The 27,788-nt window shown below is 26.1% G+C and overlaps 2 protein-coding genes across 4 annotated transcripts; one reads left to right on the forward strand and one right to left on the reverse strand.

Annotated features, from left to right (window-relative positions):
* Positions 1 to 506: 506 nt before the first annotated feature.
* On the reverse strand, positions 507 to 7,536 carry LOC101501091 (uncharacterized). 3 transcript variants are annotated; one of them, XM_027335617.2, is made up of 15 exons: positions 6,906 to 7,536; positions 6,486 to 6,566; positions 5,982 to 6,153; positions 5,616 to 5,694; positions 5,103 to 5,153; positions 4,287 to 4,381; positions 4,107 to 4,185; positions 3,761 to 3,807; positions 3,433 to 3,508; positions 3,288 to 3,359; positions 3,151 to 3,204; positions 2,737 to 2,802; positions 2,001 to 2,045; positions 1,348 to 1,449; positions 507 to 1,125 (listed from the first exon to the last, which is right to left on the reverse strand). In XM_027335617.2, the coding sequence occupies exons 1-15, from the start codon at positions 7,084 to 7,086 to the stop codon at positions 1,111 to 1,113; spliced, it is 1,215 nt and encodes a 404-aa protein (XP_027191418.1). In that variant the 5' UTR covers positions 7,087 to 7,536; the 3' UTR covers positions 507 to 1,110. The 3 variants fall into 3 exon arrangements, with proteins under 3 accessions (XP_027191418.1, XP_004506281.1, XP_073220303.1); XM_004506224.4 differs by having other exon boundaries at positions 3,288 to 3,344; positions 6,906 to 7,535; XM_073364202.1 differs by lacking the exon at positions 507 to 1,125 and having other exon boundaries at positions 1,357 to 1,449; positions 2,723 to 2,802.
* Positions 7,537 to 22,556: 15,020 nt separating this feature from the next.
* LOC101500775 (probable aminotransferase ACS12) lies at positions 22,557 to 26,537 on the forward strand. The gene is made up of 4 exons (XM_004506223.4): positions 22,557 to 23,145; positions 23,920 to 24,054; positions 25,200 to 25,360; positions 25,573 to 26,537. The coding sequence occupies exons 1-4, from the start codon at positions 22,684 to 22,686 to the stop codon at positions 26,426 to 26,428; spliced, it is 1,614 nt and encodes a 537-aa protein (XP_004506280.1). The 5' UTR covers positions 22,557 to 22,683; the 3' UTR covers positions 26,429 to 26,537.
* The last annotated feature ends 1,251 nt before the right edge of the window (positions 26,538 to 27,788 follow it).

Raw genomic sequence — 27,788 nt, forward strand, 5'->3', positions numbered from 1 at the left:
CTCAATTTTCTCAACCTTTTTTTTTTATATCATTTATTTATGAAAAAGTGTAAACTATTTATTAAAAAAAAAACTGTGTCTATGTTTTTCTAAAGGAAACTATTTATTTTTTAGAAATAATTAAAAAGGATACAAACTCGTGAGTCTAAAGAACAAGTTTTGTATAAGACGGTGATAAATAAATGGATTTTCTTTTAACATAAAATCAAGAAAGTTAAATGCATTTATCTATCCTACATAATAAGTGGTGAAAGTTTCTATGTTTGCTTATAATATATAAATAATTCGAGACAAAGTATAATTTCAAGAGGAATGACATATAGTAAGTCAATATATAATTTCTTTTTGACAAATATAGTAAGTCAATGTTAGTGGCTGCCTAATAGTACATTTACATAAACATTTTTTAAAAGTAAATTTTGTTTTATGTTAAAAATATTTTATAAACTTGTTAAACAAAAAATCAACTCAATTTAAGATATACCAAAGGATTTGACAGCTAAAAAAGAAGAAAAAAATCAATTCAATTTAATATATGTCAGTCACAATTTACATGTACAATATTCATATGCCTCAAACATTGACATTGTATTTTGTAACTTTCTTTATACATAATTAACATTATTAAAAAAATAGACAGAAAATTTCCAATAGTCTAAATGATTTGTTATATAATGGAATTGTTTAATTTCATTCTGGAACTCCTTCACTAAGAGTGTCTTTACGAGTCAGTTTTTGGAGGACTTTAAAGAAGAGAATGTTAGAGAATTAAATCCATATTTGATATTTTAAAAAAATTAAAAGAATAATACAATATTATATACTTATTTATTCTTTTATTTTTTAATTTTATTAAAATATCAAATATATATTAAAATAAGTCATTTTTAATTTTATTAAAATATAAACTTATTACTCTAAAATATTTTCCTCCAAAATTTAACTCGTGGACAAACCCTAAGTAATATTTTCCCTTTATTACCACTTTTAGCCAATAAGGTCCCTTTGGCATGGTTTTCCAATTATTGAGGATTTTGTGTGTGGAAGTTTATGAAAGTGTATATTTAGACCAAAGATCACCAATTAGGAGAACCATGACTGTATTTTCAGTTAATGTCCAAGTTCCTGTGTAAAAATAGAAGAGGGTTATTGTGTAAAATTACATACTCTATTTAAAATAAAATATAAGTAAAAAAAATATTTAAAAAATTGATATATCTTATATGAATTTTAAATTACATACATCATTTTTTTAAATATTTTTTTATTTATATTTCATTTTAGAAAGGATATTTTTCAAGAAAACAAAGTTGGAAGCAAATTGTCTTTAGAATTGATTCAACTTACCAACATGCAGGTCTGCTTTGTCACGAGGGACCCCATTTCTTGAGCACATTGATATTTCTTGCCATATAATCTTTGAATTTCTTCTTTCACCAAGTTCATCATCTTGATATAAAATGTTGAGACAAAAATGAGACTTGCATATAAATAAAATTTAGTGTTTGGATTAGATAACTATTAGCACCGACACATTAGATTGAAGGTAGGTGTGGTCGGTGTCTCTGATAAAATATAGTTATATTTAATTACTTTTACTTTTATAAATTATTATCAATGTCAATGTGTCTGAGTCAGTATCGTGTCCATATCTATGACAATGTTTCATAGTTAGACACATTTTCGAAAAAAGACCCACGACAACATAATAAAAGTTTTGATGTTTCAAATTGAAGGCATAACCGGTATCTAACACGTGTCAGTGGTAGTAATTAAACATGTAGTTATGTTTAATTACTTTTACTTTATCAAATTATTATAAGTGTCAATGTGTCGGTGTTAATGTCATGTATGTGTTTGTTCTATATCGTTACTTCAAAATTAGATAGGATTTTGAAAAACGATACACGACCACAAAATAAAGGTTTTGATGTTTATGCGATAGTAATACAACTGTAATTGTAGCCGCATTATTAAATTGAGATTTTTTAGAAATATACCTCATGCTCTTGGCGCAACGATCCATGTCTATTCTCCTTCAAGCTCTACAATATAATCATAGGAATATAACCATGAGTCACTAGGAATGGAAGAAAGAAAGAAAAAAAAACTAATGGATTGTTTAGCTTGAGTAAACATGTTTTGTCTTCACTTTTTTAATTATAAAAATGTCACCGTTATCATTTTGTTTTATGTTTGAGTTCAAATCACATATGCACCATTGGTTAGTTTAATTATAAAAAAAAGTGAATTTGATAATCAATAATATAGAGATTTTTGAGAAAAATAAAAAGTGTTTTGTATTTCAATAAAAATCAATTCTTTTTTATTTATTTTTAAATTCAGTTATAAAAATGTTTAAAAACTATAACAAACAGATGAAAGATCTTATAAGTAATTATTTTTTTAAAAAAATGATATTTTTTTTACAAAAAAAGCTATATTAATTTAACACTAAAGTCTAGTGGAGCTCATTATTTTTGTCACGAAATATATATTTTGAAATAATTATATGAAGTAATAAAATAGTAAATTTTTATTGCATATTGGTGTAAAATTTATTTATATTTGTTAGTGGATGCCGCTTTTAACTCTATATTTTCATAGATTTATATAGAAAATTGAAAATAAAGTGAAAACAAGACTGTTTTATTCTATTAAAAAGTGAAAATAAGAAATGAAAAATTGAGTCTAAAGAAGTCCTTAGTTGTCAGAAGAATACCAAGAGAGATGAACCTTAGAAATTGACTGCTCCTTTGGTTGTGATTTTGCAGTTTGTTTGGCTTCAGAAGTTAGATTGAGCTACAAAGTAGGCACCAAAAATCAAAAAACAAAATTAAACAAAAAGAAAGAAGAAGAAAAAAAATAAAAATAAACTCCATTATGTATCTATGCAAACATATATAAATATTATTGAATTCAGTGGTCATTTCTAATATATTCTCAATGTCTCTGACATGTATCGGTATTAAATACTAATATGATATTGATTTTTATTATTGTATACTAATATTTTTATTTTTTTAATATTATTAATACTATTTACGTATATATATCTGATGTTCATGTTTGTATTAGTATTTTATAGACCGTAACCTAGTGACTAATTACTTGATAATTAATTAAAAAAAACTGCAATTAGTTAATTACCTTGCTAAATAATTCTGTTGGTGGTTCATCTAGAAACCTCTTTTCATTTGGCTCCTAAGAAAAAAAAAATTACAATGAAAGACACATAAGCATAATAAATTAATATTAATAAACATGCTCTTAATTTCAATGCTTACCAATGGAAATACTTTGATATTTCGGAAGACACTTCTTTCTCCTTTCCTTGAGAGTTTCTGAACACAAGATATCTATAACCAATTACATATTTTGAAGAAAAATGAAACTTTATAATAATATCCTAAAATGTGAATCATTACTTACCTTATCATCGATTTTCCCTTGGAGTTTGCTATTCAATCTACACTTTTCTTGCCTTGAGCCAACACTAGTGTTTCTCCTATGAATGGAATAGAACAAAATAAGGGCAAAGTTGTAATTTTCCACGAATATTTAATGTCAAAATAAAACAGTTTTATACTGACATCTAATAAGAAGTCACTATTTTTTAATATCATAGTAATTTTTCATTAGATGTCAATTTAAAATTATTTTATACAAATAGTACATACTATTTAATTTCAAATATAAATGCAAAAATGTCACTTCTTGTATTTATTGTGATCATAACAATCATGTATCAAGATGTTACCTTGTTTCACTATTTGATATTGAATTATTGTTCAAAGAACCATGACCCTGTAGTGGAAAATATATCAAGAATTTGTGAGTATCACTCAATAAGTGGAATATTATTGATTGATGCTACAAAACTATAGCATTTTTCAATGCATTCCATTAAAAATAATGCATCATATAAAAATACAATGCCACTAAATGGTGATTTGCTTTCTTATATAAATTACACTGCGTTTCGAAAAGTTTATTTACAATTTATTAAATGTAAAACGATTTATAACTTATAATCAAATTTCCACTGATTATAAAAATGACTTATAATTAAGTGTTTTGAACATTGAAGAAAAGCAAATACTTACTTTTTTACTTGAGGGTCTTGATGTAAAAACCTCAAAACTTGATTTTGCATGTTCACTTGATTCAGCATTAGTTTTTGTCCTATGAAAAGGGCACAAAAGCACTCAACATTTAGTCACATAAGATAAATTATTTCAAAAAAATGTTATTAAAACAATGGTTATTAGAAGTAGTTGATATACTTGTGTCTTTGTGCTCTGACTGCTGTTTGAAGATTAGGTTCTTTAGGAACAGTAACATTTGGTTTAGAAGCTAAATTTACATCAGTAGGAACAACCTGCATCACAATTCAAAATCAATTATTTTGGTCTCTAAACATTTTAGAGAATGTCATTATAATCTTAAATCTTAAATGATTAAAATTACAAAAAATATTTTTTGGAGTAAATGATTATTTTAGCCGCTGAATGTATTAGGTGTTGTGACAATAGTCTTTGAATATATCAAATTTTACAAAATCATCTTTGAGTGTCATGTTGGTCTTTGAATGTGTGAAATACTATCACCGTAGTCGTTAAATGCATCAAAATTACAAAAACATATATAAATATTTTTTTATTGATCAATTTAGTCGATTAAATTACTAATAAAAGAGATTTTGGAGAAGTATTTACAATTTCGATATATTCAAGAACTATTGTGATAGTGTCTCACACATTCTGAGACTAAAATAGTGGTTTACTCGTATCGTTTGTTAGTAATTTCTCATACCAAACTGACTAATAATACATTTGAGGAACAAATAGATAACGGAAAAATACATTCAAAGATGTTTTTGTAATTTCAATATATTAAGCGTTGGACTACAAACACAACATTGACACTAATACGTCGACATCAATAATAATTTAATACATAAAGTAATTAAATATAATCAATATATCTGTATCATGTTACTGCCAAACACGACACATGTAACACAGTAAGACACATGTTCGATCAAAAGAAACAACACTACAGAGGAAATAATGCATTATAGTTCCTTAAAAACTGGTTACCTCCTCAGTTTTCTTATGTGTAAGAATAGTTTGATGCTTCAGGTGAGCACCCTGTCATGAATACAACAAAAAATCCAACCAACTAAATCAAATATCAATAATTGAATTAAAATGGTTTTTATTTTTTAAAATAAATGGGAAAACATATTTTCTAAACATGAAAGTTTCTTAAAAAATAACATATTAAAATGAGTCCAATATAAGAAGCCAAATGTTTGTTTTCATATTTTATAAACAATAAAGGATGCAAAATTGAATTAAGTTAAAGTAAGGTTAAGAGTTCAAAACCATTAGAATGAAATGCTTATATAGATTTAAAATATACATTGTTTATATTATCGATGTAAAGTGTTTTTGTACTGTTAATCAATCATAACTGTTATTCATCAAAACTGTATAACTTTAATCATCAGAACTTCTATATTCACATATATAGATAACTCTGACAACGTAAAACTTTTTATATCGATAATGTATCAAAATTAAACTAGATGTATACAAATTTCATCATACCTTGCGCAAGTAACCGGCTTCAAGCTTCTGTCTTTTGGTTAATTGACAATCTATGGATGAAGCATTTTTTTCTTGATTCCTGCAAAGACCAAGGAAAAGACAGGACTAATTTATTTAATTTTTTTTAGTTAAAAAAAAACATATTCAAAATCAAATGGATTTGAATTCAAACATACACATACCACTCAAAAAATGTCAAATATTTAACGAGACACTTAATTGATTTGTTCAAATGCAGATCGCAGAAAATACCATAATCAAATAATTTATCACAGAACACCAATTGCTACGCTATAGCAACTATTTGACAGCACCGCAGCAAATACAAAAAAATTCACCAACAAATGAAGAGATGAGATGTAATACCTTCTGAATTGTTGAGGGGTTTGAACTTCTGTAGGGTTCTTCAGCTTGGCCAAATGACTTGCTGTTGGTTTCATAAATGTGAAAACTTTAGATTTTGATGAACTTGATTTTCTGACAGACTTTTTCTTACCATCCAAAGTATCTTGTGTTGTTTCATTGCAATTTTCATCACCTGAAAACAAAACCAAAAATATGTGAAAAATTAAGCATAGAATATTAATCAGGAAACAACCTGAATATTAAGATCAAATACATCAATTTTTCAATTATTTTTTTTATTTTTATTTTATTTTAAAAAGAGTATGAAATATTATCATCATTTTTATAACTAAAATAAGAAATATACAAAAAATTCGTAAGGTTTTAAATTGCAATCACTAATTTTGATATAGAAAAAAGTTGTTGTGAAATAAATACTACCAATATTGTTGAAATTGTTGTCACAATACACAATAATTATCATCAAAAGTCAAAGCATTAAGACATCAATAATGAAAACTTTACCTCTACTATCATTGTCTTCCATTGTTGAAACTTGTTTATTTTTCATTGCATGATTTCCCAATCTTAACTTAATGAGAAATGCTACACACAAAACAACACATCCAAAAAAAGAAACCAATCAAAAACCTAAAAAATATTCAATCACAAATTTAAAATGCAACTAAAAAAAATAAAATTTTTATGACACTATGATCATGATTTTAAATTGCGGCTACAATATTACAGATTTTGAAGTCACTGCAAAGATATCACAACTGCAATTTAAATTGTATCAACATCGGCAACATAAAAATTTACAGCGTAGTTGCAACTATAATTTAAAACCATGAATGTGATATAAACAGAAAAGAAAAAAAAAAACCTATTTTCCTAAAACAACAAAAACATAACAGAAATGTTTAATTTTCACTAAATTCTTACGTGAAGGTGGATAACTTTGTGCAAATTCAAACCAATGTTCTGCTTCACAATCATCGAAAATATTTTCTTGCTTTGTAAAATCAAAGAACCTAGGAGCATCATATTCATAATTCACATCAATATCATCATCCAAACATAAGGATGAATCTTCAACCTCAATCTCCACGAACTCTTCTTCCATGTTTTTTTCTCTCTCTCTCTTCAAATTCTAACTACTCATCAAAAAAGTTTCAACATTTTGAAACCCAATTGATATTCAAATAAAAAAAGTTTCGATTTTTCAATGTTTAATCAACATGGGTCATCAAATAGAATCCTCTAGTCTCTCTCGTTCCTGAGAAAATCCGTTGTTACCCGATTTTTCCCGGAGAACGAGAGAGAGAAAGTTTAGAATAGCAATGAATGAATTAATTGTTAATAATTAATTTACTCTTTTGATTTTGATTTGATTATTAGGAATTTTTGTGATCATGTGGAATACTGAGAATATTTAATAAAATAAATTGAAATTAATAAAGAGGAAAAATGTCGGAGAAAATGGCGAAGATTTCGTTGGTGAGAAATTGATACAGAAGAAAGAGGAGAGAGAGAGTAAGAAGAGAGAGAAAAACAGAGTTGAATTATGAAATTAAAGAGTTTGGTTAGTTTTGTGTTTATTTATATATATGGCGCCTAAGTTAGTGGCAACATTATTACCAAAAGTTTGAATTTTGTTTCATGGACTTGGTTTTCCAAATTTGATTTAGTTGGTTAATTAAAATCGTTAAATAATTAGAAAGATTTGATTTTTATTAAAAGTCATAATCATTTTTATGAATGAATCATAATTAACGGAATGTGACTGTTAGATTTTGTTTCGAATTTAAAATAATACATTCAACTAAATAATATCATAAAGATAATTTTATTATTCTTTTACTTTGAATAAATTATAGATATTATCATTTATGCATTTGTGTTTAAAAATTATTTAAAATTTTATTGACGATCAACGATATTTTTAAAAAATACTGAAAATTAACCGTTCTCTATATTCAATATTGAAATATTGTTCTAATAGATATCAGAAAATGTGTTTATATATAAAGAGATTACAATATTTTCCCAAAACAGTGAGAAAAAAATTACCTACTAAGTATTATGTGATTTATTTGGCATGTGTGAAAATGGTTACTTATACTAATTTTCAATACAATAATTTATTAAGACTGAAATATCACGAAAGATCATTTGTTATTTGTTTCGTACGTATGTGACTTGTAATTACTTCAATAAAATAAGGGAAACATTGGAAAAAAGAAAGCAATAAATGTGTTACATAAGTATAATAAAAATGAGAAATAATTTTGAGAAAAAAAATTTAAAATAAAACCTATAATATAAGATGGATGAAGAAAAAATGTGACTTATATAAACTCTTACACCGAATGTTTCTTAAATGAGTAGGATTGAGATTTTTCAATTTTGTTTTAAATGATTCAACTTAATTTAATTTTTTTAAAAGTGTATATCTTAGCTCAATGTATTCAAAGTTACGATTAATATCTTCAAAAGTATTTTAAAAAATAAAATAAATAATATTAATTATTGACAAAAAAAAATCAACGATTAATATTATATATATAAATGTATGATCAATTATAAAATAGTTACGATATTAATATTTAATTCAGTTACTTTATTAATTTCTCATCTTAGAGAAATCAAATCTTTGAAAGTTAATACATTCGGTGGTTTTCAAACAACGAGAGTAAAAGGATTGTGAGGAATTTAGTGGGACTATCATAGACCCATGTGATGCAAAAATGATTTATGCAGGAGTATGATAATAATTGTGTAGTTTGAGACATTATTTAGAGTTTAATCATAAAATAAAAATTATGATTTTAAGTATTTAAATTTAAATCAAATATATCAATTTTTATTGAATCATTTTTACTTATAAATAGGAACAAATGGAGTATACAATTTTCTAACCCTAAAATCTTTCACTCTTAAGCACAAATTTGATTGATATAGTGTCTGCATGTACACCACCGCTGAGGAGCTATCACCAATTGATGTTGTAACACCGTCGTGTTTCCACTTCTCTGATCACATGTCTATGTTAACTTTGGATCAATAAGTAAAAAACTTTTGAAGTGAACAATTGTCTACATAAAAACAATGAAAATATGAAAAATTTGTTAGCAATACTTCTGAAAATACATATTCATGAACTAACATTTCATCTGCTCAATGATAATTGTACGCTTAAAATGTCTTTCAAGAAAGCAAATAAGAACTTAGTTAAATTTTTTTCCCATGAAGCCTTAGACAAATGCAAAGCTATAAAAAAATATCTAAAATACTTAAGTTGTAAATAAAAATTTAATTAATACACACTATTAATATAAATATCTTTTTACATCATCAATCAATCTGAACTATTAAATCATTAAAAAAAGTTATTAATCACAACTATTTCTAACGTCACTCATCTATATTATTAATAAAAATTTGGCATAATTGTTCTTGCAGTCCCTTAACTTAATTTCATATAATACTTCAGTAAAAGAAATTTCTTTTTAAGTTGGTCTTTTATTCATTTTAAGTAAACTATTTGATTTTTTATGCTTTAAAATGTTAATAATATTATCATTTATTTATAAAAAATCCTCAAAATTTTTAAACAAAACTCATAAAATTAATTATCATCTTCAATATAATACAAATTTCATCAAATTTATAATTCAAATCTTCAAATAAACTCATATTTTTATTCTTTATATTTTTGAATTTTTATTATAAAACTAAATAAAAAATCAAATAAATAAATAATAATAAATAAATAAATAAAATATTATTTAAAATTAAATTAATAGATAACATGAGCAATTGCAAATTAATAGATAACATGAGCAATTGCGGCTAAAAATTGACACATATTAATAATGCAAATTTCTAAACCACTTGTTTGTCTCTTCAAGATAAAAATGGTTTGGACCACCTACAAATAAAGGAATATTCGTCTACGATGTGGGAAGTTTCTTGGAAATGTGTCAATAATGGAAGAAAGTACCAAAGTTGTCCTAAAATAATGTTGTCAATGCATTAAAATTAGAGGGTACAATTTTGAACTATTCCAAACAAATTAAATGAAAGAAAACGAATAAGGGGGTACGCGCGCACCCCTCCTCCCTCCCCATTTCAAAATTGAAAACTTTACCCTATACCTATAATTATATTCATATCATACATTTTACATAAACTATTTATTTTATCCCTTTTTATAAAATAAAATTTGTCTTATTTTTATTATCTTTGATTGTCTTCTATAAAATTCAAAGTTTAAATTTTTTGAACTACAGATATTAAAAATTTAAATTTATTTTTATATTTCATAAAACTTAAAATAAGATTTCTGATATAGAAAAAAATGTCATTTCACGTGAAAGTGTGACAAATTTGTTACAAATTTTTCAGTTATTAAATTTTTTATTTTTTATTTTTTTTAAATAGTAATATTTCAAAAGATAAAATTTAAATTTTTTGATATCAAACAACTTATATTTTTATTATTAATTTTAATATATCGACAAACTTTTAAAAAGTTTATCTGTTATTAAAATGCTTTTGATTTTTTTTTTAAATTATACTTTTAAATTATAGGGTAAAATGGTTGAAATGTGGGAGTAGAAGCATAAAATATAAAGAGTATGATGTAAAATTTTCTTAATTGATTCATCTTTGACAGATTAGTGGAAGTATGAGGCTTAGGGACAAGAGTCTCATCCAAATCACATAGACTTTCTCCCTCATTATATTTTATGGAATTATTATACAAAAAATCAGCTCATGGTATCCAATGAGAGTCCAATTTCAAGGTTGTAGGTCCATTTGATACGATGAAATTGAACTCACAATACTTCTCTTCTTTGCACTAAATCTGTGTTACCTTTATTGCTAATTTAAAAAAAAAAAAATCTCAAATAACGTTCTAAATACATGTTAAGTAATTTAGTAATTTAGCATGTGGATGATAGCAATGAACTTATAATTTATATATAGTGAGATATCAAATTTGAAAGATGATGTATAACTTAATAATATCGGTGTTTGTCAGTTGAAGTAAGTTTATAGTCATCTATCTCTATATTATTTAAATTAGACTTAGACTCACGCATTGCATGAGCGTTTATAGATAAACATATAACTTTACAAAAGAATTCTACAAAATATTTGAAATTAAGTATATAAAAAGTGATTTTAAAGTGTGTTTGGATGAAATAAATTTTTGATGTAATATAATTTAGAGCGTGATTCAAATTCTTCTATGTAAATTTTATTTTTGGATGATAAATTGAGAGAATTTTTAAATGAAGATAGTTTATAAAGTATTTGTCAAAACAAATTTTGGAGAATTTCAAACACTCCTTTAAAGGTAAGAATTTGAAATTCCTTCTTAACTTTATACAATGTGAATCTCAAATTTTCCCCTTAAATTTTCAATTCTTTTTGTCCTTTTTTAATTTTCATTTTCGCCACAACACATTTTAAATTTATAAAAATGGCCAAATTTTAAATAAACAATTGTTCTATTCAAACAACACAATTAATGAAAAAATTACAATTGAATTATGAATTGCTTAAAACTTTTAATTCTCTAGAAGTTTCAATCCCTTCATACAAATACACTCTCAGAGAATCAAGTATTTAGCACATAATAATAACGAAATTACAATATTAAATTTGAAAATAATGTTTTTGATATGATAGAATATATGAGTATAGGATCATAGTTAGTAAGAATAAAATATTTCTCATTTTGCATGAATTACACCATATGTAAACTATTTCAGTATCTAATGATATTAAAAAGAATTTGATAATATTTTAGTGTGCAATCAACCATTTTAGTGTAAAATGGTATTTAAAAGAAGTTAAAAATATTTTCGTACAATAAACTGAAACAAATTCAAATTTTACGACTAATAAATTTATTTAAATAAAAAATTAAATAAACTTAATTAAATAAACCTTAAATTAATAATTGAATAAATAAATTTAAATAAACAATTAATTAAATAAATAAATAATTCAATAAATATATTTAAATAAACAATTAATTAAATCAACTTAAACAAATAATTGAATAAATAAATTTAAATAAACAATTAATTAAATAAATAAATAATTCAATAAATATATTTAAATAAACAATTAATTAAATCAACTTAAACAAATAATTGAATAAATAAATTTAAATAAACAATTAATTAAATAAATAAATAATTCAATAAATATATTTAAATAAACAATTAATTAAATCAACTTAAACAAATAATTGAATAAATAAATTTAAATAAACAATTAATTAAATAAATAAATAATTCAATAAATATATTTAAATAAACAATTAATTAAATCAACTTAAACAAATAATTGAATAAATAAATTTAAATAAACAATTAATTAAATATATTTAAATAAATAATTGAATAAATATATTTCAATAAACACTTGAATTAAATAGACTTAAAATGCCTCAAATTAAAATATACCTCTCATTTCCATAGCCTCTGAGCCATGTGGTGCTAATATTGTGTCAACACATGTCTCAACATCGCGCGGTCCTCCGGGGAATCCAGCATCATCAGCATGTTCCATCTGAGGCTCAGGGACATCCTCCTCCAACTGACGCTCAGGGACATCCTCCTCCATCTGAGGCTCAGGGACATCCTCATCCATATGTGCATGTGCAGTAGACTCGACGACATCATCATGGATGTCTTGTCTTCGACGACGCTGCCTAATTGGACGATTTGCTTCGTTTCGTCGTCTATTTGATGCTGTTGGTGGAATTCTCTCTGCACCATCACCTCTATCACCACCTATAATGTTGCGAATAATTTGACCGAACGCACCTCTCATCCTAGGCACTGCAACATATAAATATTTTAAAAAATTATGAACAATAAAAAATAGTGTAATAAAAGGATTTCATAAACACATTTCCTTCAAGCCAAGCCTCTATTTCGAAACTTTGAAGGAATTCAGAAATTTCGAAATGCATTTCGAAACTTTCCCAGACGTTCGAAACTTTCCCTCAACTTCGAATCTTTCCCTCAGATTTCGAAGGTTTCATTGCCTTGCATTTTGAAACTTTCTACATACAAGAAAATTTCGAAAGTTTCTTGTTTCGAAGCTTTCAAAACATTCGAGGAAACCTTTCGAACATTTCACATTCAGGTAAAGTTTCGAATGTTTCTTGTTTCGAGTCTTCCAAAACTTTCGAGGGTTGCATTTCGAAACTTTCGAACAAATGCAAAGTTTCGAAAATAACTTACTTTTGAGATTCGAATCTTTCAAATTTTCGAGGATGGGTTGGATCAAATTCGGATATTTGAAAATTTCGAATGAGTTGGGTGAAAAATGAAAGTAAATTTTTTTTTGGGTTTTTATAGATGAGATGGAGGGTAGAATAATCTTTTAGTCATGACTGGGGGGTGGCAGATAAAATTGGGGGGGAGGTGCCTGGTACAAAACCCTGAAATAAGATAATTTTATGGATAAGGCCCAAGCCCAATCAACTTCCTTTGAACAGGCCCAAGCCCAATCAACTTCCTTTGAACAGGCCCATCATCGCTTGTTGCTTTGCCTTTGTTGTATCAGAAACTCCATATTTTTCGTTTTTTATTTTACTTTAATACTCTTTTAATACATTTACGATAAAGATGCTAGTTTTTGTGTTTGAATAATAATAATATGATAATTGTGTATGCAATTTCATGTTTCATTTTTTCTTTCTTTTCAATTCAAATTAAATTTAACTAATTGTGGAGGAACATGAAATAGCATGGCTTTGCTTAAAAAGAAGAGTGTCTTTGGAGTGCAATTTCATGTTTCAATATTTTTAAATAGCATATTGGCCTATTGAAGCAAGCAAGATGTGAAATTGAGTCACATGTCTTATTATATAATCTATTATATTCCTGATTTTAGATCCACATCTCATATTTAATTATATTCAATCATTTTTATTTCTTTAAATTATGTTGTTAACATATCATTATCGTATTTTATATTTGAGCCTGTGGCAATGCTTCATAAATTTAAATGATTAAAAAAATTTCATGTACCTAATTTCATATCCACATCTTATATTTAATTATATTCAATCATTTCTATTTCTTTAAATCGTGTTGTTAACATATCATTATCGTGTCTTATATTTGAGCTTGTGTCAATGCTTCATAAATCTAAATGATTGAAAATTTGTCATGTAATGTGTTTGTTTGTGTTCAACATGGTGATTCTTGTTATTATGATTATTGATTTAAGTCATTGATATATAAAAGATAAATGCACAAATGTAATTTGAATGATATTGATAATTAAAAGAATCTTTAATTACATCAAGAGTTACATAGATTTATATAGTAAATTAGATAAACAATCAATTAGTATAAAATAATTAACTCACTTGTATAACTAATTAACCAATTTAAATATTTATTATTTGTCGTACGAAAATAATTGAAATTGAATTCATTCACATAAAACGAAATTGGGTATTCTAATAAGAAGCAGTAATGAGTAGCTTCTAAAAAAATAAATTTTTATAATTGATTTTTTAAAAAGTTGTGATTTTCATTATAGTGATAAACATAAAATACTTTAATTTTTTTTTTTAATTACTACATATGTCTATTATATCATTTCACATTCAGCATTCGTGTTTGTGTTATAGCTTAATAGCCTTTTTGTCTTGTTGGCTGCATAAGTGAAACAATTTCTACTTTTGCTTTTAACCTTTGAGTCAACAGAAAGGACCTTCCATTTTTGGTTTCTCACATATTTTTACATTAGAGTTTTTATTTTAAATTTAAAGTTCAATATTTTAATATTTATTACAACGCTTTTTTTAAAAAAGAGATGTAAAACTAGTACAACAAGCAGCGTATTTTTAAAAGGAATTTAGAACATTTTTTATTTTAAAAAGCGCTATTATATCTTTTTAAAGCGCTAGATACTACAACGCTTAATTTTTTGAAAAATTGTTGTAAATAACTTAAAAAAAGCGCTGCAAAATACTATTTTTCGCGTAGTGTGAAGAAGGTGGCTGAAGCTGCTCAAAGAACGAGAAATAAGTCAAAGATAGATAAGATAAACACCATTTATATAAGTATTTATGTATAAATAATTTTTATAACAAACAATAAAATAATTTTTATTTTTATATAAATAAATATTTTTCATATGTTATTTTAAAGAGCTTATGCAAATAAATCAAAAACATCTTATTGATATATCGTAAACTTTTTTCATAAACTCACACAAGCACTTTCACAAATACATACACTAGTTAATAAGCTAAAATAAAGGGATTCACTTATGGTAGTTACACTTAGATTAAAATTTTAAGACGTGGCTTCTTCTTAATGCATTGATATATATATATATATATATATATATTAGATATTTAAAAATTAATTTTTACTAATTATTTTTATAAAAATTTATTTAAAAATAATAAAAGTTATTTTGAAATTATTTATTATCGATTTAGAAAAATAATTTTGATGTTCAATAATTTGGATATTTATTATTATGGCTAAAAATCATACTTTTTATAAAAAGATATATTTCAAAAATAATATTTATGAAGAACTTAATTTTTCATTTAAAGTTTTATTTTTAAATTTTTTTAAAAACAATTATAAAAAAAATAATACTATAAAAATCATTTAAAAAAAATCTTATCCAAACAGACTTGATAAATATTTATTTGGAATCAGATGTTGCACCTTATATCTTATTGTATGCTTAAATAGTTTAGAGAATACATTTTGAAAGGATATTGCACTCATTTCTTCGAGAGTCATGAAAATATAAGCTTTTTCTCTATTCTAGAGAAGCACCTCAAACCTTGTCTTCGAAATCATCAACTAAAGGAATTTTGTAATATGACTAATTTGATATCGATCATAATTTAAAAAAATAATAGTGATTGAAAGTAACTCACTATTAATACTAACACTTTCATATCAAAATCGTATTTGATGTTTGAAGTGTATCCACACGACATCAACATATATAGGTATTTTTTGACTATGTGTTACTGGTGTGGTTTAAAGAAGCTGAAAGTAAAAATTAATTTGTATTTGTGTATTTAGATATTTTTAAAAGAAAAATGTTAGAAATATGATATAATTAGATTATTTCTCTTTTAATTTTTTTTTTATTTGTGTGTATTCATATATTTTTAATTTTAGGTTGTATCTATGTAAAACTTGTTTGCTTTACACATTAATTGTGGGGAAATGAAGTGGGAGATTTCATATTTTAACTCGCATCCCGATATATTAAAATATCAATACAACTACCATACTAACTACACTTACACGACACAATTTTTTCTGTTCTTTTCTATCGATTTTTGACACAATTTGGCTTTTTATTTGACATTTATACATTAACATATCCAGTTATATTTTTTATTTTTGAAGATAAATTAACAATATTAATAAAGAGTATGATTGAGAAAGAAATAATAAATATATTTAATAATTAAAAATGTACTTCTATTCAAGAACAAATATTTGGTTCTTATAATTAGAGACAAGAGAGAGTATCTTTTTATAATAATAAAATCATTGATCATATTCTACTAATGTGTAATTTGTGTAAGAAAAGAAAGTGTGCACACATTGCAGAAGGGGTTACTGGCCATTGAATTAGGATTTATTCTAAAATGAGAACTTTCATTGCATATAAGCCAAATCACAAACTTAAAAAAATATTATTATAGCTAAATAATGTAGATATGTTAATGCCAAAGATTATCTCAAATGTATAATCAGTTTTAAACTTGTGTGGCTATTTGAGGTTTGCAAGATAGAAAAATTATAAAGTACTTTATAAAAATAAATATTTCTACAAAAACAAAGGTTTAAAATAATAACAAAAATTTCAATTGGAGATTGAAGCTTTTCACATCCTATTGTTGATAAAAGAAGTGATGATGGGTCAATTGCATTTGCACATTCATATCAACCTTTCACAACCAGAACTAGGCGTTGAAATACATGATTTTAAACAACAATAATAATAATAATAATAATATTTCTGCTAAATTATGAAATAAATAAAAAATCTTAAAAATTGCACCAGCCGGGAATCGAATCCGGGTCTGTACCGTGGCAGGGTACTATTCTACCACTAGACCACTGGTGCTTGTTATTTATAATTTCAAATATTGTATATTTACTTAGTTAAATAACATTTTGAAATTTATTTGCATATTATTATAAGACTTTCATCAAATTGTTGACTCTATTTATTACTTCCTCACCAAAAATATGTACTTACGTATTTTAAATTTTTATTAAAAAATAAGTGATATGATAAATTAATTAATTAATTCTCACTTTTGAATAGTGACAATATTAGTATGGAGTTGTTGTCCCAACAAAGGAAGAAAAATAACTTTGGATTGTCAAATAATTTTTACGTTAGTAGAAAAATTGTTGCTTAGATAAATCATTTTTTTTAAATAATTATTTATTCTTCTAATTTTTATCACTCCTTTAACACTAACACATTTTAAAACTAAATACACAATTTTTTTAAATGAAACACTGTCCTACATTTTGTAGACTATTTTGGAGGAATTTTGTTTATATAATTGTGTATTTTAAAATAATTTTTCTTTAATAAATATATTACGAATTTTTCTTTTTGTTAAATAAATGATAGTATAAATAAATTATTTTTCTTTATGTTAGTATATGTGATCACATCAAATACTTGCATTCACTTTAGAATGAACCACCCCTGTCCAATAGTTAATTAGCTCTCAACAAATCATAAAAGATGTCCATTTTGACCCTCTTTTTAAATATTGTATTTTAAATGGCAATTCCATTGTTTTATTTGTTTTTGTAAAGTGAACATTGAACATTGTATTTAAAATGGCAATTCCATTATTTTATTTGTTTTTATAAAGCCAAAGTTAGAAATATGCTTAAGCTTTAACTTAACTGGTAAATACTAATATTAATATTGTTAGATTTTCTGAATTCAAATACAAGTTTACCAAATAAAAAGTGAAAATTAAAAAAGAAAAAACATAAAGAAAAAAAATATCATATGCATTCTATGAGGAATATTTATTGAGTGGCAGGTGTATTTACTGAAGCACATTTGTTAAAATCTCCATCTTTTTTGCATGGGGGAGAATTTCTAGTTTGGTTAAAAAAATTCCATTATATATTTTTTTTAAATATAAAAAAATTACATTATACTTCCTACTTTAAAGCTTCGATTTGCAGCTTAATTTTTTTCTTTCTTAAGAAGTCAAATTGATGATTTCAAATAACCAACAAATATACTTCGTAAATTCACTAAAAAAAAACAAATTTCTGTAATTGTATGAGTATTTTTGTTAAATACATATAAAATATATACATAAAGTGATTAATTTAATGGATAATAGTATTTTATTCAAAGTATTATAGTAATTTAAACAAAATTAAGATACAAATATTTTTAACGATACTATTAGATACAAATATATAGCAATATAATTTTTATATTGTTCATAAAATTGTAAAAATAATGTATTGTTAAGAATTTATTGTAATTCTTGTAAAAAAAGAAATAATTTATCGTAGTTTAATATACACTTATCCTTTTATTTCAACTATTAGTAAAGATGTTAAATATTAATCAAAGAAAACAAAAGATATAAATATATTTTAAATTAAACAATAAAAATAAAAACTTTACTTAAAATATAAATTGAAATGGCAAGTGTTAGGATGATTTTAGTTTGTATAATTATTTCATATGATCAATAATTAAAGTTTAATTTCTATGAACTATCACCATAAAAATATTTACAGGGTTACTCAATAATATGTTTTTTTGTTGTTGAGAAAACTCAATGATATGTTAATACAACGTTTAAGGGTTTAAAAATATTTATGGCTTGTTATATTTATTAAATGATGTAAAAAAAAAATTTATTGGATGCTAATGTAAAAGATTTTTAAAATGACAATACATAAAAAAGAGTAAAAAATACATATATTAAGACTGTATTTGACAACATAAATCATTGGCTTAGGATAAATAGTTTATATTGTATACATTTATAGGACTATGGTAAAATTGTCTAGTACAATTATTATCTTACAATTATATCATTTTTACTTCAAGTAGTATTTGAAACAATAATTTATAATGTATTATGTTTTTTATAGATAAATATTAATAGTAGAATTTATACAACATATAAAATTAAATTAAATTTTTTTATCTTAGAAGAAATAATAAATTATATTATACTTAATTCAGTTTTAAGTTTGAATTCAGAACAAAACGATCAATCTAATAATATCGACATTTGTCAATTGAATTAATGTTTAAATAAATAAAAAAAAATTATTTAATAATATATTATATGTTTTATACGATTTGTATATATTTTTAGCAAATTGTTGTTACCAACATATGATAGATATTATTTAAAAAAAACATATGATAAATAAATAGAGTTAATATAAGTTCATATTCATTTGTTTTGTCAACAATAAATATCACGAAACATAGAGTAATTCTTGTGTGATGGCAAGAATTTAAACATACATATAAAAATTTGTTATTTAAACTAATTAATTTGCATATTCACTTTATCATATTAGAATCCCACACACATGTCACATAGAGTAGTAACCAGAAAACAAATTGATAAAAAAATAAAAATAAAAAAAAAAAGCAACAAGAAAACAAAATTTTAATTCGGACCAATACTATCGTCATCATCAAGACAAAACTCAAATCAAAATATCATCATCAAGCACGTGATGAGCTGGAGCACCTTTGGCCCTTAAAAATAACAATAATAAATATTAGAAAAATAGTACCGTACGAGATACTTTCTGATAAAATTCATAAAACTTTAAAAAAAAGTACAAAATGTAAATAATTATTATTACAAATTTAGTGGATGGGAGATCGATCTTAACACCTTATATCTATCAATCTCTAAATTTCTCATCCATTACCACCAATACCATGCTACCTTATAACTCTCATAAAAAATACTTAAAAATATATAATAAAAATAATTAAGACTTTGGCTAATTTTTTCGGCGAATTAGTATAACTAATATTTTTTTATAAAGACGTTTATTAATTGAGAGTACAAAGGAGTATTGTTACTAATTACAAAAAACCAAACTAAGCAAATCCTTTTTAGAGTTTTTAGTTAGAAAAATGTCATCGAAACTGTTTTGCTGCTCCGAATTGATAGGACTATAAAATGATTTAACAGTGAATCCATTCAAGTTGTCGAAGATCTAAATTCATTTATTCTGATATTGACATATATCTAATGTATTAAAATTTTATAGAGAGATGTGAAATTAAAGTTTCTTGTGTTCATAAACAATTTGCCTATTGATGCTTTTGCCTATATACTCTAGATACCTCACAATTCCAGTGTAAAAAGATTGATATCGTCTTTTATGTGTTGATATGATTCAAGAACGTGAACCTAACGTTTTTCACTAACTTATATAATTTTTTTGATACGTTTCTTTTAAATAACATTTGAATTTATAGCGTTTTAGTTTTCTCTCATTATATAAAGAGAATTTGAAGTATATTAATTAGTTCAATTGCAAATTTTATTTATATTTTAAATTTTCTTTTGTTTATATTTCATTATGAATGAAGTATATTAATTAGTTCAATTGCGAATTTTGCGAAACACTTCAAATTCAATAGAATAACTTATCTTATATTTGTTATAAGTTCATCCACTATCAACAAACATATTTGTAATTCACAAATTTTAACCAGACATAATTGTAGTTTTTTTTATGTATGTTTTGATCAATGATATAAGTTGAAATGAAAGGGGAACAAAATAAAATCTATTTTATTAAAAAATTTAACTATCATATTCATTTCATTTTACTCCATTCTACATATACAACAAATCTAAACATACTCTTTATTACAAACTAGAAAATGATCTAATTCGCTTCTTGTGGTTTAACTGGTTGCTATAGGTATTTATGGGTTTCAGTACTAGAGACTTTACACATAGAGATTAATCCATTACTCTCCACCAAATTCTTTGGGAAGGAAATATTTGTATAAATATTTTAGTTTGGATTCTCTAACTATGATTCAGAAGTCGCTCTTTTCTTTGTCTTAAATTTTATTAAGTGATACTCTTGATATGTCTTTTCTAAAGAAATAATCATCTATGTTCTTTTTTCTATTTCTTTGTGGCCCTGTATTTTCTTTTTTAGAATTCTTCCGATTAAGAAAAATGAAATCAATTGCAATCCTTCAAGTTTGACTCATTTCTCAAATTAATCTTTTATATTTTTTAATTTTCTCAAATTTCAATAAATTTTTTATTTTAGTTTTATATTTGCTTTGTTTTTTAATTTGGATTTTTTGGACATTTGTTTAAGTTTATGTTGAAGATGACGAAGAAGATGAATATTTTAATTTGTATTATCGAAAGAAAGAAGAACATGTAGTTTGAAATCCTAAACCCTTTCAATTGTGATTCAAGATAAATAAATAAATTCTTCTTGAAACCAATAGAAACAAAAACAAAATCAACAACTAATTTGTGCAACTCATAAAAAATCCTTCTTCAAAACCAAAAAAAAAAAAAAAATCCTTTTTGAAATCTCTATGCATTTGAAATTCATAAAAACAAAAATAAATTCTACAACTAGTTTGTAAAAATAATATTTAAAAAAAATATTAAAAATGAGCTGAACAACTAATTTAATTTAGTAGATTTATGGTGTATTTCTTTTTATTTACTACAATTCATTTTTTAATTCTCGTTGAAAGAGAAAAATGGCGAAGAGGAAAAAAATTAAGATTAATACTAATTGAAAATTGATTTAAATGTAACAGATCATAAATATATTTTTTCAAAACTTAAATGACCAATATGAAAATTATTTATTTTTATAATTTATCACGTCAATACTATCATACACATGCCAACATTATAACGACCACATGACATTTTTTTTACTGAAAAATAACATATAAGCTAATATTGTAAATATAGCGGCATTTAAAGAAGCAAGTTAAAAAGAAAAAAAAGTCTATTTAAAAACTAAATAGAACATAAAAAACTAAAAATATAATATAAATTTTTTTTGTTATATAAACAAAAAAAAAAAAGTTATATAGGGGCAACTATTACAATACTCATCAGAAAAAAAACTTTGTATCTCAAAGTCTAGGAATCTTTAATCCCTACATTGTACAACAATCATAGACGTTCCATATGAGGGCAAAGAAGAATATTCGATCGATTATAAATTATACAAAAAAAAAAAAGCTGAATTTTGTGTTTACAATTACGAGGAAACAAAAAACTGAAGGATATAATGGTAAATAACAAACAACAAAACAAAAAACAAAAGAGAAACAAAACAAACGCACACTCCTTTGGCACACACAATCACTTCTTCTTCCTTCTCTCTCTCTCTCTCTCTCTCTCTCTCTCTCTCCCTCTCTCTCTCTCTCTTTTTTCTCTCTCTCTCTCTCTCTCTCTCTCTCTCTCTCTCTCTCTCTCTCTCTCTCTCTCTCTCTCTCTCTCTCTCTCTCTCTCTCTCTCTCTCTCTCTCTCTCTCTCTCTCTCTCTCTCTCTCTTCTTCTTCTTCTTCTTCTTCTTCTTCGTTCATTCCTCTTTCCAACCACACAAACCAAACCTACTCATTCCACCCCTCAAAAACCGGGTCAAATGACCCAAACCCAAGAAAAACCCACTAACCCAATTCCCCAACCCCAAAAAAACCAAAAAAAAAACCAATCTCAATCTCAATCTTCTTCTTCTTCAAGAAGCGGTATGAAATTAATAGTGCCTCTTCAAGGTGTAGTTCAAGGTCGTGGTGGTCTTCTTCTCGGTAGTTTAATCCCTTGTGCTCTTTTTTACTTTCTTCAATTTTACCTTAAACGACGTCGTTCCAATCACAACCCTTCTTCTCCTTCTTCTTCTCCTACGCTTCTTCCTCGTTCTTCTTCTCGTTCTAATTTATCCTCTCGCGGTTCAATTTCTCGTGTTCGTGTCTCTAAACTCGCTTCAATTCTTTCTAAACCTGATGATTCTCTCTATTATCTTGGTTTGGATAGAGTTTCTCAAGATCCTTTTCATTCTTTGCTTAACCCCAATGGAATTATTCAGCTTGGTTTGTCTGATAACAAGGTAGATTTTTTCTTTTTTCTTTTTTCGGATTCTACTATGTTTTTGTCTTTTTTTCAAAAAGAAGAATATTATTATTAATAATGCTGACACTAATGACATGACAAATGTTTATGCCGGATTTGTATCATCATGAAGTTACAATGTCAAGCTCTTACTCCGAGCTCGAAACTCGGGGATTTTTTGTCTTTGCTTTTTAGGGTAATGTCCCCAAGGTGTCAACATAGTGGTAAACATTGTTTTTAAATTGCTGTCTGTAGTTGCAATATTGTGGATTTTGAAGTCACTGTGACAACATTGCAGCTACAATTTAAGCTGCATCGGCCGTATTTACCTGAATTATAAAGGTTTGCACTGGAACTGTAACTGCAATTTAAAACCATGGTGGTAATTGCTTGACATTGTAACATCAAAGAGCATAGTTTAGTATTAAAACCATGATGGTATGGTGGTAAGTGCTTGACATTGTAACATCAAAGAGCACAATTTAAGCTGCATCGGCCGTATTTACCTGTATTATAAAGAGTTTAGTACAAGACAGTTGTAAAAAGGCTATTAGTGCCACCGAGGGACAAAATTCAAATCTCTTGCGGTACAATGATAAAAAGGTCATTAGTGCCACTGTTTTTCAAGGGATAGAGTTCAAATCTGGTATAGGATGGTAAAAAGGTTATTAGTGTTACGGTTATTAATAATAATATTTTTCTTTCTGGATATGTTGTTTTTGTTTTAATTTTTAATGTTTTGGGTTTTTTTTTGGTGTTGTTGTTTGTGTAGTTGTGTTTGGATTTGATTGAGAAATGGTTGGTGAAGAACTTGGAGGGATCAGTGATGGGGAATGGTGATATCAATTTGAGTATTAATGGGATTGCACCTTATCAACCGTTTCATGGATTGAACGAATTGAAAATTGTAAGACACTTTTAATTTATTTATTAATTTGTTTGCTTATGATGTACAATTTATTTGTTTATTTATTTGCTGTTATTGTGCTGGATTGTACTTTTTTTTGCTTACTGGGGTGATGTGATGTTCTGCAAAATGTCTGTTTTGTTTTAAATTCTACTCATTAACATGCAAACATGTTAAAATCAATTCTTTATCTCTAGAATCAATTTTGTCTCCTCCAAAAAGTGAAAATCACGGGATTTCATTTTGTGGTTATGCACTAATACTTCTGATCGAAGACGTGTTTCGGTGTTTGACACCGAAATGATACCAACACATTGATTACATTCAATTAATTCATTTTTTCAAATTATTACTAGTGTCGACATGTCGGTTACATGTTTGGTAGAACTTGTGTAGCTCAAGAGGATAGGTGTTATGGTGTGGTGTGAACTAGTTATCTCAAAAGTTTAAGTAGTATGTAGTGAAGCATCATTGGTTTTATAATGGTTTTAATATACACTTTTACACAAATGCTCTTTGGTCTTGAAGCTTGGATAATGCTGAAAACCACTTATCTTGTGCTTAATTTTCATTGTTTTATTATTATTGTTGTTGATGATGAATTATAAGTCTTGAAGAATGGAAGTGGCAAGGATCAAACTTTAGAGTTTAGACCATTTCACATGGTCATGGAGATTGGAGACTCTAATACCATTAATCAATTATTCCAAAAGTTTAAGCCTATGTTTGCTTCCACGTCCTCTTTTTTGTTTTCGCATCTCGAGTCATTTTTATGCAAGAAGCTATAAATTGTCGATTCAACTAAGCATGCTGTGGAATGGCCTTTTACTGCAATATCAAACATATGCTAAGATTCTCTAACATTCTAGACAAACATATGTTAAGATTACTGTAAGCTTGTAGTAATGTTATTAGTAAACTTAGTGAATTTTACGTCTCGTTATGTTAAATATAGAGCTTGAGCTTTAAGAGTTGCTGCATTTCACTTATTATGAATATTTTATATTCTGACAACTTCTAGAGAAAACGATTTATTCCTTCTGATGTGTATTCCGGATTAATGCAACCTTACATGCTTTAATTTTAGGTTCATGCCTTTGTTTTGTTTGTGTTTTAAACTTTTGTTGTTTGCTTTGAATTTGCAGGCCTTGGCAGATTTTATGCATCAGGTTATGGGAGGATCAGTGGAATTTGACCCGTCGAATATGGTACTAACATCCGGAGCAACTCCTGCTATCGAGATACTATCCTTCTGCTTGGCAGACCATGGAAATGCATTTCTTGTCCCTACACCTTATTATCCAGGGTAATCATCATTGATGACTTTTTCTTATGCTATTGATTCCTATTCCATATGCTAATTATAAACACCGATTAAAAGCAATGTTATCAAATAGCAGCTATAGCGGCGTTAAATATTGGCGTTATTTAGTATGTATTGTCAAACATTGGTTATAGTGGCCCTGCATCATTATAGCATAACACTAATTGAATAAATTGCTATTTTCCACGATGCAGCTTTGACAGGGACGTAAGATGGCGTCCAGGGATAGACTTAATTCCTGTTCATTGTCGAAGTACGGACAATTTCAACCTAAACATCACCGCCCTTGAACAAGCATTTAGTCAAGCGAGAAAACGTGGAGTCAAAGTTCGTGGAATTATTATCTCCAACCCTTCAAATCCCGTTGGCAACATTATGACGCCTGATATGCTTTTCAGTCTTCTAGACTTTGCGGAAGATAAAAACATTCATATCATTGCCGATGAAGTATTCGCAGGCTCCACATACGGAAGCGAGGAGTTTGTAAGTATAGCCGAAGTTCTTGATTCCGAATACGTAGATAAAAGTCGTGTTCATATAATATACGGCCTTTCAAAAGACCTCTCGATTGCCGGATTTAGAGTCGGAGTTATATATTCATACAACAAAACAGTTTTGGATGCAGCCAAAAAAATGAGTAGATTTTCGTCTATATCCGCTCCCACACAGAGATTAGTCACTTCAATGCTCTCAGATACACGGTTCATTCAGGAGTACATTGAAACCAACCGTAATCGAATAAGACAGGTACGTGACGAGTTTGTTGATTCTTTAACCAAACTAGGAATCAAATGTGCCAAGAGCAGTGCAGGTATGTTCTGTTGGGCCGATATGAGCGGATTAATCAAACCTTATAGCGAAAAAGGAGAACTCGAATTATGGGAGAAGTTCATGACCGTTGCTAAAATCAATATAACTCCCGGATCGGCTTGCCATTGCATCGAACCGGGATGGTTTCGTATTTGTTTTACTACGATATCGTTTGAGGAAATCCCTTTAGTTATCGAAAGGATTAGGAAAGTCGTCGAAAGTTGTAAATCTTCCAATTGAACATTCTATTATTTTTTTCGACGAAAATTATCGTTATCGCCTCATGTTGTAGCTGTTTAAAAAAATTTTGGGAAGGAAATTATACATCTCTAGATCTCATTCAAGTTCAGGTTTCTTGCAGAATGTAGAGTTTATTATATTACAGAAAAATTAATCTCTTTTGGTGTATAAACGCGGTTTTAAAAACCGGTGTTAAAAACACGGTTAAAAGATTACATATTTTTAAAAATGTATATTTAGACGGTATAATTTGTTTGGAAGTGTACTTTCGAATTAATTTGTTCGAAAGTTTTAGGCAAATTAATCGGAAAGGACACTTCCGAACTGTTTGAAGCTAGGGGGTGTTTGGTTCAATTTTAAATTTGGATGAAATTGGGCCAATTATCTTTGGGTGACTTTTACTTTGATTAGATTTTGATAAAACTGAAATTTTAGGTTTCCTATGTCAAAGGGAACTTTAGAAGTGTAATGAAGTTTCTAGTTTTTATTTATTTATTTTTTTTTTTGAAGAAAATTGGCATTTGTAGGTGAGGGACCTGTTTTGTAATTTAGGGGTTTGACTTAATTGAATGTTTGTTCAATAAATAAATGCTACTATATAAATTATTTATTTATTTTGAGAAATGTCATTGAATTTTTTTTTATGTGAATGATTTCTATGGTGTGTTTTATTATATGAGAATTTATGTAGAAGCTATTTTTTCTATTAAAAAAACTTAAGGTGATGGGATGATGTTTCATTTTAAGATAGAGAAAATTTTAGAGCTAATTAAATACCTAAAAAAAGATATTGTGTTTGCTTATTTCTAATTACACTAGCGAGTTTATTATATGATAATTTATGTAGAAGCTATTTTTATAATTAAAGAAATATTGCAGGTAAATTATATTCATGTATTTTGTCAATTGTTATAAGTTACTATTAAGACGGAGTTTATTTAAATAAATTTTAAATGATTATGAACCCAACGTGGATAAGTTTTTTTTTTCTTCATAAATTCCCTTAAATAATTTTTTTATAATATTTTTGTTGTAACTTGATGTAATTTTGTTGTAACATGTAATAAAAGAAATATGAAATGTTCAAAGTATAAAAAAAAAAAAAGACAAACTTAATAGAAAGAGGAAGAATTAGAAAGAATCAACACCAAAATTTATTAATCTTGTTTAGAAATTTATTTCTACATTGAGAGTTTAAGAAAATTTCACTATGAATTAAAACTAGTGTTGTTTCCGTGCGTAACATACGATCTTAATAAATAAATTATTATTATATATATATATATATAATAATAATTTATTTATTAAGATCGTATGTTACGCACGGAAACAACACTAGTTTTAATTTATAGTGAAATTT

Source organism: Cicer arietinum, chromosome 8 (assembly GCF_000331145.2).
Source record: "Cicer arietinum cultivar CDC Frontier isolate Library 1 chromosome 8, Cicar.CDCFrontier_v2.0, whole genome shotgun sequence".
In the NCBI taxonomy this organism is placed as follows: domain Eukaryota; kingdom Viridiplantae; phylum Streptophyta; class Magnoliopsida; order Fabales; family Fabaceae; genus Cicer; species Cicer arietinum.